At 34.1% G+C, this 11,968-nt stretch overlaps 1 protein-coding gene across 1 annotated transcript; it reads right to left on the bottom strand.

Moving 5' to 3' along the window:
- Nucleotides 1–711: 711 nt before the first annotated feature.
- Nucleotides 712–11,205, bottom strand: tfam (transcription factor A, mitochondrial). Its single transcript, XM_056468952.1, has 7 exons — nt 10,949–11,205; nt 9,431–9,558; nt 9,164–9,234; nt 7,619–7,768; nt 4,909–5,004; nt 4,639–4,695; nt 712–1,115 (listed from the first exon to the last, which is right to left on the bottom strand). The coding sequence occupies exons 1-7, from the start codon at nt 11,029–11,031 to the stop codon at nt 870–872; spliced, it is 831 nt and encodes a 276-aa protein (XP_056324927.1). The 5' UTR covers nt 11,032–11,205; the 3' UTR covers nt 712–869.
- Between the last annotated feature and the right edge of the window lie 763 nt (nt 11,206–11,968).

Genomic DNA, 11,968 nt, shown 5'->3' with positions numbered 1-11,968 from the left:
GTGATGCAGCAAGTGCAGAGACTGTCATGCACACCATGATTTTATATGAAATTTACTTTAATGTGTGATATGACACCATAATGAATATTTTCTCAATTCAAATGAGTAGCGGCTTGTACCCGGAAACATTATTCCATACATCACGACTTAACAAGCTGCTAGTAAGTGTGTTTCTGCATGCATACTCTAATTTGCTGTTTTACTCCATAGAACTCCATATAAAAGCCAGAAACTTTTTGTTGCACTGGTGTATCTAAAGGGTTAATGCTGCCAACAGATAATCAATAGTAAAAATGACAAATTCTACCTCTTCCCTGCAGGGAAAACCAGAAACAATCAAAAATTCAGGATTATTTGCTGTCATGGCTTTGCAATCAATAAAGTCATTTTAATGGGGCAAAAACAGCCCCCAACATAACGAAAGGGTAGTCCATTTGAACAATACACAAGGGTTATCTTTGGAAAGCACATTTACAATATCTGTTTATTTAATTGTATATTATTGTCGAAAATTCCTTGTTGCTTTTATAGAAAAATTGAATGTTTATTTTGTAAGTAAAGACATACAAAAAAACATGGCGTCCTCTTTTAAAGTAAACCCATTCTAAGCAAACTCGTGTCAGTAAAGTAACATTTAAGAAACGTTATATCACTTTATACAATACAATACTATGAAAGCAGTCATGGTGAGGTCAAATATCGCTTGCATGATACAGGAAAACCAGTAAAAAGAGGAATTTATTGAAAAGATGAAGGCATCTTCACAGTTTTCAAACCTTCATGAACACTATATAAATGCAGCTCTAATAACGGAAAAGCGGAGACTGTATTGAGGACGGATATGGTTTTTATACACACTCTGTTGAGTCCTAGAAATACACAGCTTTTCCGCTATCATCCTTCTTCTTCTTTTCGGGCGCTTTTGCCTTAATCACTGTCACTTTGGATTTCTTTTTCCTGTTTTTAGTGGCTACGGCTTTGGCTTTGGCTTTGAGGGCGCTCTTCGTCTTTCTCCGCAAAAGATCTTCCCTTCCGATCTCCATCATGTGCTCCTCCCACGATTTGATTTCATTCTTGTAACGGACTTTATCGTCCTCTGCCAGCTGTATGTACATCTGAAAGCAGAGCAGTGAGGTCAGACGAAGGTAAATAAACTCTTTAAATATACTTTCTAAATCTCTTATTGAATAAAAATAAGATACTAAAATAAATAAATTCTAAAATGGCTAATTGTGAAATCTACAATAAATGTCCAATAATAATCATAACAATAATTATTTAAATAATGAAAATATATAGCCTATCCAATCCTGAAAAAAAGCTGCGTTTAAACAGCGTGAACACTTCTAATAACCCCTTAATGGTTGTGCCATATAATAGACGGTTCTGTATGAATAACTGAAGACGCTCCTTTAATGCATTCGCACGTTATGTTAAATTATTTTAGATTACACGTCTAATCCATCCCCAACCTAAATCATACCTGAATACTCTGTCTAACAGAGTTTTGTGTGACGTTCTCATAAAATCTCTCTGGTTTTGAAACTAATATCTTTGTTCTTAATTGTCTTTAGCCCTGGCAATTATGTTTATCTATTTTCTATTATTATATTATTTCCTATTTCTCTTATGTTTATATTCTTTAGCAGTCAATATAATACTTTAGGTCTATGGAAGAAAGAGTTAATAAAGATAGAGAATGTGTAACATATTTGTCAAAATACGGTTAATGTGCATGTAACTCCACTGGTCCGAGTAGGGCACGAGCCGGCGATACCGGCATGGGAGACAAATGCTCTGAGGAGGCTAAAGATTGCAGAACAACATCTGTCGCTGGATCCGAGGAGTGAGATTTACGGTTTACATGATCACCAGCTGGCTTGTTACATAAGGGCAAGTATAGATGACCAAAACATCATTTACTCATTTTACTCATACTCATTTTATTACTTATAATGTCCAAGACACTGATATTAATATTAAATGCTACTTTTGTGCCTTTATTAGCTTTTTTCTCGCCTATTTCCTGGGTTAAAAATCTTAAATTATTCCATCTCCACCTGCTGGTGAAAAAGCAGCCGGCGATCTTCAATCTGCAATCTACTGCTTTTCCTGCAGTTCCCGGATGTAATGTCAAATTTTAACAGTCGAATTTTAACCACTGAATTAATGGAAGCGAATATTTGAACTGAAATCAAATGAACTGAAAATTGCCTTTCGAATATTATACATCGTATTTTTGAAGAGTATTGAATATTTTGTAAGTGAAATCTGGAAATTGAATATGAATTATTGAATTTATAAGTATGAAAACGTGTTTGAAATATTTTAGTTGAAATATTCACAGCTTAAATAATCAGCTATGTTAAATTTCAGAACCTAAAAGTACAAACTCTGGAATTCAAGTCATTAAAATGCAAGAACTTGTTAATTCGGTGTATTATTTTTTTCAGTTCGTACTACTACCTTTTAATTCAATACTTTTGGCATTGATGTTGTTCCATACGCTCACTTCGCAGTGCACTTGGAAAACATTGGTGTCATTTTGAACACTAGCTATAGATGATCTGTTATTTAAAAGTGGAATTTATGTGACATCTCTAAAGCTTGTGAAAACAAAAAACATAGCATGCGTTAATGCTTTTTATTTATAGTAGGTTATTTATTAAGTATCTGTACTGTATAAGACATGGGCCTGTTTGTTAGAACATTTCTGCAGTGGTTTGCATGTGTCAAATTGTAAAAGTAGACTTCAAAAAATAAAATAAAAAACAATATCCTACTTAATAATAATCATCATCATTAATCCATCATCATTAATAACATTATTATTAATATTATTTAAGTAGGATTTTTTTATTTCCTAATAAATATAAAATTTTATTTCCTAATAAATAGACAAGGCAAGGCAAGTTTATTTATATAGCACATTTTATACAGAGTGGCAATTCAAAGTGCTTTACATAAACAAGAATAAAAAAAAGACAAGTATAAAAAACAAACAAACAGTAAAAATGATTAAAAACAGATTAAAAGGTGTTAAAGCAGGTTATAAAAATAAAAAAAAAAAAGAGAAGAAAGACATAATAGTGCGAACTGTCAGACTTAGCACAGTGCTAATTCAGTAAAGGCGCAGCTAAACAGACGTGTTTTCAGTCTTGATTTGAATGTGCCTAATGTTGGAGCACATCTGATCATTTCTGGAAGCTTATTCCAGCAGCGAGGGGCGCAGTAGCTGAAAGCCGATTCACCTTGCTTTGACTGAACTCTTAGAATTTCTAGTTTATTTGATCCTAAAGATCTGAGTGATCTGTTAGGTTTGTATTCAGTGAGCATACCTGTAATGTATTGAGCTCCTAGGCCATTTAGTGATTTATAGACAAGTAATAATACTTTAAAATCTATTCTGAATGTAACTGGGAGCCAGTGTAAACACCTGAGGACAGGTGTGATGTGCTCGGATTCTCTGGTTCTGGTCAGAATCCTGGCTGCAGCATTCTGGATGAGCTGCAACAGTCTGGCTGTCTTTTTGGGAAGGCCCCTGAGGAGGCCGTTACAGTAATCCACCCTGCTGCTGATAAAAGCATGAACAAGTTTCTCTAAGTCTTCACTGGAAACAAAGCATCTAATTCTTGCAATGTTTTTGAGATGATAGTATGCTTATTTACTAACTGCTTAGACATGACTATTGAAACTCAGATCTGACTCCAGAGTCACACCAAGATTCTTGACCTTATTTTTTGTTGTTTGACCCTTAGAGCCAAGGTACGCATTCAACTTGAGAACCTCATCTCTGTTCACAAACGCAATCACTTATGTTTTCTCTTTGTTTAACTGAAGAAATTTTTGGCACATCCAATTGTTAATTTCATCAATGCATTGGCAGAGGCTCTCAAAATAGCCTCATTTATTTATATGATTTATATAAGATATAAGAACACATGTTAGCTTTTGCAAGTAAATTTGTTTTAGAATAGAATATGTAATGTTCTCAATAATATTAGTAAAGGAAACATGGGTCCTAATGTGCCATTTTCATATATTTTAATTAATATGGAAAACGAGTGCATGTTTTTACCAAAACTAATATTGGATTTTTTTTTAATGCGTGTGTGTGTGTAAAACAACACAATTTGTACAAAGAAATTAAGAGGTTCTTCTCTAAACTCCACCCCATTTAGAGCATCATTATGGGCGTTTTACGTAATAACTAACATGGTCCAAATCTACAGGTTTTGGGGAACACTCGTCACTACAACGTTCTTTTCCCAAACGATGCATCATACTATGATAGTTCAGCCGCGAGTTACATCGTTGTTTGGGAAACGCACCCCTGATTGGGCAGCTCTACATGAACAAAGGAAAATTAAGACCTGTTAAAAAAAGATTTAAGACCTACAACGCAACATTTCAGTACATTTAAGACTTTAAGATTTTTTTTGTTTGTTTTCAACTCTTTATTTTCATTTTCATTGAAAAAAACCTTTCATACATTACATACAGTACTGCCGAAATCCTTACAAGGAGATATTTTAAAACTTTTTAAGACCCCGCAGATACTCGGCATGAGCAGTGCTATTTATCGAATTCATTAATTGCCTTTTGAAAGCTATATGTTAAATTTGAGGAAAAACTCACTTGTTTTTGTGTGTCGCTCAAGCGATTCCAGTCATCTCTCAGTGACGTCATTTTTGCCTGGAGAGAAAAAATGACATTCAACAGTTATATTTTCAACCAATAAATATCATATCTTTTGTTTCTTGATATATTTCAGCATTGTTCTCACTGGAGTAAATCACTATTTTGATTATATTAATGGTGAGCGTATGGCACACCATTTGAGTGGTAACCCATATCATATTTTCGCCGCAGAAATGATTGGATCCTGTGTAAATACTCAGTCTTCACCTGTGTAGTAGTTCCCTTTGCCTCCACAAAATGCTCCGCCATGAAGATGTTGAAGGAGCTCCTTGGGCGTTTGGGCTTGCCAAGATTAGTCAATTCCTACAGGTAAAGTAAACTACATTAATATAATGGTAATCAAAACACTTGAAAGGACAGTTAAACCAAAATTTACAATTTGATCAGGGTCTTCATTCATTCATTTTCCTTTGGCGTTGTCAATTTATTTATCAGGGGTCACCACAGCGGAATGAATCGCCAACTCCAGCATATGTTTTACGCAGCAGATGCCCAGCACTGGGAAACACCCATACACTCTTGCATTCACACACACACACACTCATAGACTAAGGACAATTTAGCTTATTCAATTCACCTAGAGCGCATGTCTTTGGACTGTGGGGGAAACCGGAGCACCCGGAAACTCCACACAGAAATGCCAACTGATCAGGGTCTTAAAAAATCTTAAATTTAAAATATATATATATATTTATATACATTTTAAGCTTCAAAAAGTCTTAAATCCAGTAAAATATTGTGTTGTAGGTCTTAATTTTAAACCTATTCTCTTATTTTAATGTTCATTTAAAGCTATCCAATTACTATTCATTTAAAACACAATTAATTAAAAACATACCTCTAAAAATTTTTTCAGAAAAACTATTAAGAAAAAGTGTTTATTAAATATTTTCACCAAAATGGTTTAATTATCTTCCTTAGAATAACATTTGTTTAAAAGTTCTCTTTTGACCTGGACTGACTGGTGCATACGTTAAGTAAAACTTAAAACTTGTCTAAAGTTTATTATAGTTTTTAAAACTTGTCATTTTTTTAAATTAATGTTTTTAAAGCTTGTTTTGACACATTATTAATGTGAATAATAAAATTTCTACATTTAGAATAATAAAATTTCTACATTTTAATAATTTCGACAGGCGAAGTAAATATTTTTGCCCTGTATCAGTCTAAAATTTCATTCATAATAGTCTTAAAACGTTTTAAATTTGACTTGAGCCTGTTTGTTAGTTTATTCACACTCAGACCATCCAAGGTGAAGATTTTGTTCAATAGAACTTTACAGAAACACTCCACTTTTTTTGGAAAATGTTCATTTTACAATACCGTTAGAGGTAAACAGTTGTGTTTAACCATTTTTTAATCCATCCAGCCAATATCCTGGTCTGGCGGAAACACTTTTAGCTTAGCTTAGCATAAATAATTGAATCGGATTAGACCATTAGCATCTCGGTCAAAAAAAGACTTAAACCTTGACTCTTCTGTAGTTACATCGTGTACTAAGACTGAAGAAAAATTTTAAGTTGCTATTTTCCAGGCAGGCGACACAGTGGTGCAATGGGTAGCGCTGTTTGAACCCTGGCTGGGTCAGTTGGCATTTTGGTGTGGAGTTTTCATGTTCGAGTGGGTTTCCACCGGGTGCTCCAGTTTCCCCCACAGTACAAAGACATGTGCTGTAGGTGAATTGGGTCAGCTAAAATTGTCCATAGTGTATATGTGTTTGACCTGGTTCTCCAGGTTGGGGGTTGGGCTAACAACCCACCTCATAAAAATTAGATGTTACGAAACACCAATATGGTGCGGCTAAATATCAACTACGATATAAATGGCCCTGGGAGATTTTCTAGGCTGATATGACTAGGAACTACTCTCAATCTGGTGTAATAATCAAGAAACTTTGCTGCAGTACCATGGCTACAGCAGGCGCAATGACATTACGCAGTGCATGAAAATAGTCAATAATAGTCCTTATAAATACTAGTCCTTCTCCAGCCACCAACGCCTAGACTGCAGCTCTGCTCAAGACGTTTGGTGATAGAAGAAATGGTCGTGCCCAACTGAGTCTGGTTTCTCTCGAGGTTTTTTAATTCTTCACTTCACGCCAATTGGTGAAGTTTTTTCCTCGCCACTGGCTTGCATGGTTCGGGACCTGTAGAGCTGCGCATCAATGGATTTGCTCTTCAGTGTTTGGACTCTCAGTAGTGATTATTAAACCACACTGAACTGAACTAAACTGAACTTAAACTCTGAAAACTGAACCGACACTGTTTCAATTTACTATAATCTTCTATGTGAAGCTGCTTTGACACAATCTACATTGTAAAAGCGCTATACAAAACAAGGTAAATTGAATTGAATTGAATAAATGACAACGTTACAAAACATCACGAACGGTTTGATGGAAAGTAATTTACCATGAAAGTTACATTTTTGGATGAACTACCTTTTTAAGAGGATTTAAAGTGCACATGAAATCAAAACTAACCATATTATGTTGTTAGCTCACATTGCTAGTTTTGTGGTGTGGCTAGTTTTGTAATAGAAATCTGAAAATTCTGTTTGTTTTTCTGCACTTCCTGTTTGTTTCCTGTTAAACTCTCAGATTACGTCTGTCTGAGGTATTGGGCGGGGCTTACATTCTTAACTTTTGACAACAAACAGGAATGGTGAGGAGGATGTGTCTGTTAGGGTGTAATAACTTTGCCGAAGCCCTTTTCCCAATCTTTCTGAAATGCCTACTTTACTACATCCAATCAGCTCGCAATAGAAAAAAAACAAGCCACGCCCACTGTTTTCCCCAATTAATATTCTGTTTCTCCAGGAACTTCATCACAATACAAAAAAAAATGGTAGCAGCTTCAGGTTCTTGTGGACTTAAAAAAAAATGTAAAATTTGAGCATGACTGTAGACAAAACTCACCTTCTTTTTCCGAATGGCTTTTCTTTTAGCCACTTTTTGTCGTCTTTCCTCCACAAAAGCCGCACTCTCTGCAGGAGTAAGCTGGGCTTTGAATTTCTCCAAAGCAAATTTATATTGCTCCTTGGCCTCCAGAGATGCAACCTGAAATGGCTGAACACGCAACACTTCAAATTAGTAACAAAACAACCCAGACAGCACTGCTAGTTGAGGATGATCCTTTATTTCAATTAAGCGAACTCAATTATTTGAAAAATGACTTGGAATGTCTGAGAGAATGTCTTTAAAAAATAGGGCTAAGTTGACAATTGTTTATTAGAGTAAACAGCCCTGAGTGAGAAGCAGCTGTCCACCATTAACCTTCTTTTTAGATGAACTAGTATAAATTCTTAACCTTAGACTGAATATTTAGCATATGCTGATTTTTTTATGCATATCATTATATAGCATCACTAATAAAATTTAATTATGCCAACATGTATGAATGTTAAAACTGTCATGATAAGTTTGAAAGTAAAATAGGATATTCAATTTCTCTCTTGTAACATTTACATTTTTATATCATTATAGATCAGTGTTGCTGATATATTGTATCAGATTGCCAATGTATAGTAATTGGGATGCTCAAAGTCTTGGCACTTTTGCAAGTTTTAGAAACAACAAATAATAACTTGACTTCTAGTTGATCATTTGGTATCAGAAGTGGTTTATATGAAAGGCAAAGGCCTCTAGATTACGCTTATTACCAAAATAAAATATGATCATGTCTTGACGTTTAATTATTTAATTAGGACAGTAAGGTCTGACTTTGCTTAGACAAAAGTCTTGTCACTTAATATAAATAATGTACAGTATAAAATATAAAGTCATGGTGCAGTGGAAAAAGAATTAATATTGTGTATGACTCCCATGAGCTTGGAGGGCTGCAGCTATACATCTCTGCAATGACTCAAATAACTTATTAATAAAGTCATCTGGAATGGCAAAGAAAGCGTTCTTGCAGGACTTCCAGAGTTCATCAAGATTCTTTGGATTCATCTTCAATGCCTCCTTCATCTTACCCCAGACATGCTCAATAACACTCACATCTTGTGACTGGGCTGGCCAATCCTGGAGCACATTGACCTTCTTTGCTTTCAGGAACTTTGATGTGGAGGCTGAAGTATGAGAAGGAGCGCTATCCTGCTGAAGAATTTGTTGATGTTGCCGTCCAATCTGCCGATCTCTCGCACGCCCCCATATTGAATGTATTCCCAAACCATGATTTTCTTTCACCAAACTTGACTGATTTCTGTGAGAATCTTGGGTCTATGTGGGTTCCAGTAGGTCTTTTGCAGTATTTGTAATGATTGTGATGCATTTCAACAGATGATTCATCGGAAAAATCTACTTTCCGACACTTCTCCAAATGATCAACTAGAAGTCAAGTTATTATTTGTTGCTCTTACAACTGGGATTGACAACAAAACTTTTGTCAGGTAGTGTATAAGCTGAATTGAAAAAAAAAGTATATGTTAACCTTAATGCACACACAAATTGAGAATGTACCTGCTTTTGTTCTGTGGTAAGCATTTTCCACTGCTGGGCAATCTTTCGGATAATATCCACATTTTTGAGACCTGAACAAAACATATTATTATTATTATAGGTTTGACGCATCACTTATCTCATGATACTAAAGTTTACAATAAGGAGATGATAGGTGTTTTACACAGTATTTTAAAAAAGAGAGAAAATATCATCAAAGAAATATTAGACTGGACAAATATTCAGTGAAGGAAAAACACTACAAATGCGACTCGAGTGGAAATTTACCGGGATTTTGTTTGCTGACGGTGGGCTGCATATCCTTTACATATGTCATGTATGCTGTCAGTGGTCTCTTGGGTGGACCTCTTGTTGCGGTGCTAAAACTCTTTATCACTGGAGCTACACATGAACACCTACAATTACAAAAACAATGTCATTATATGTTTACATTACATTATTTTATTACTATTGCTTTTGTCGATGTTAACGCAGCATAAAATGCACGTTACATAAGTAATATTAAAAAACTTCAAGGGGACTTATCATACAAAAATCACTTTTACAAGGAGTTTAAACGCAGTTGTGTGGTAACTTACTGCCAGTCTGTAATGGTAAAAATTAATTCATTCTATCTTTTATAATCATAGTTGATAAAAACAATCTGCAGAAACACTTTGATTGACATTCTCTCTTTGTACATTTCATCAGAGGGGGAGAGCCCAGCCCATTAGTGACAATCTCTCCATCATTAGCATAAACAGCCCTGAGTGAGAAGCAGTTGACCGCCATTAGTGTTTACCTGCTGCAGATAATGTCAGAGGATTGTAAATGTGGTGTTTTAGTCTTAATAGACTGCCTTCTTCTGAGACTCTTCTTTTGAAATTTTCAGTTTTGAAACTGCCACTCTGCTGACACACAGGCATTTGTATATCTGCCCCTCTTTAAAATAGCACAATCTCATTTGTATTTAATTCGACAGTTTTTTCCTGTTTTGAATCTGCCACTATGCTGACACACAGGCATGTGTAGCTCCACCCCCTTTTTAAAACGGCAAAATCCTATTTCAATTTCATGCAACAGTCACCAAAACGGCCCATTTTTAACCAAAGAGCTTACAAGAGCTATAAACAATTATCTGTGGGGTATTTTGAGCTAAAAACGTCATATACACAATCTAGGGACAACAAAGTCGTAGTTTACATTTTTATAAAATGCATAATAGGTCCCCTTTAATTATCACTTTTATGGTTTAACTAGTGGTTTTGCCCATATTTTGCATTATTAGTGAATATATCTAATGGGAGAGGGCTTATTTTGGAAATGTATTTGTACATTCATCATATTTTGCATTATTAGTGAATATATCTAATGTGCGTATGTTTATTTGGAAAATGTATATATAAAGTTGTCATATTTTGCATTATTAGTGAATAGATCTGTCATATTTTACATTATTAGGAAATATATCTAATGTTAGTCGGTTTATTTTGGAAATGTATATGTACATTCATCATATTTCGCATTATTAGTGAATATATCTAATGTAAGTTGGTTTATTTGGAAATGTATATGTACATTAGTAATATTTTACATTATTTGTGAATATATCTGTCATTTTTCCATTATTAGTGAATATATCAATTGTGAGTGAGTTTAATTTTTGAAATGTAGTTTTATATTCGTCGGGAATTAACACAAAAAATACAATAGACGGTTAGAAATTAATTTCCGCACAAATTATGTATAAATATGCTCAGTTTAACAGGTCATGAATCAATAACCTTAAAGTTGAAGCATGCTCACCTCACAACAGATGCACTCGAGAACAGGCTGAGAGACTTGACCAGCAGATTAGCCCCCACTGACATCAAGCTGAATGGAGCCATCGTGCACGTGTTGCGATCTCACAAATAATACTAATGAAATGGTGTATATGCACGATGAAAACAGGACAAAACGAGCTATCGTGAAATCAACTGTTATGGTTGTTACTGCTCCTCCTCCTCCTGTAAAGGCGCCATTCCATCTGCCGTCCGACCGCAGTGCATTATGGGGGAATGATTCCTGTAAAATGTCATAAAAGTACTTTGAGGAAGGTTTGGATGTTCAAAAAAGACCTGAAACTGATAGTGTAGGATGACCAGAGCTTTTTATATTAATATTTATCTGAAAAATATATAGACAAACTGTTCTATTAACAGTAATACATTTCAAAAATAAGTTCAATTATGTATTTCTCAGAGGTTAAAACTTGATGTTTGTATATATATATATATATATATATATATATATATATATATATATATATATATATATATATATATATATATATATATATATATATATATATATATATATATATATATATATATATATAATAAGAGGACATTTGTATAGCTTGTATTATTTATTTTATGATATTTTGATTATAACACCATAGCAGAATGCACAGATAAAAAAAATTCACATAAATATCAGTTGCACTGTATATATTTCAACACTTTGTCTTAGTAAGATAATATTTAAAACCTTAATTTAATGATTAAATATAATTAAATGTGGGTGTTAACATAATGCAATGATTATTAAGAGGAAATTCGAAGAAATAAACATTTTCTCGAGTCTATTGTATCCTATTTAATACATAAATCCAGTCATCTTGAAATCTTTCCAACAACATTTGGATGTGTGCTAGTAAAAATATCGCATCAAAATGGCACACAAATTACATTAAATAATTGATTATTAAACAAATATATTATAATACCGTTGCTAAATTTCGTTTTGGAACGTTTAAGGTATTAACTTCAATACAGTCTTAGC

The sequence above is a fragment of the Danio aesculapii genome, chromosome 12 (genome assembly GCF_903798145.1).
Source record: "Danio aesculapii chromosome 12, fDanAes4.1, whole genome shotgun sequence".
Classification (NCBI taxonomy): domain Eukaryota; kingdom Metazoa; phylum Chordata; class Actinopteri; order Cypriniformes; family Danionidae; genus Danio; species Danio aesculapii.
This window is presented reverse-complemented; position numbering and strand designations above follow the sequence as displayed.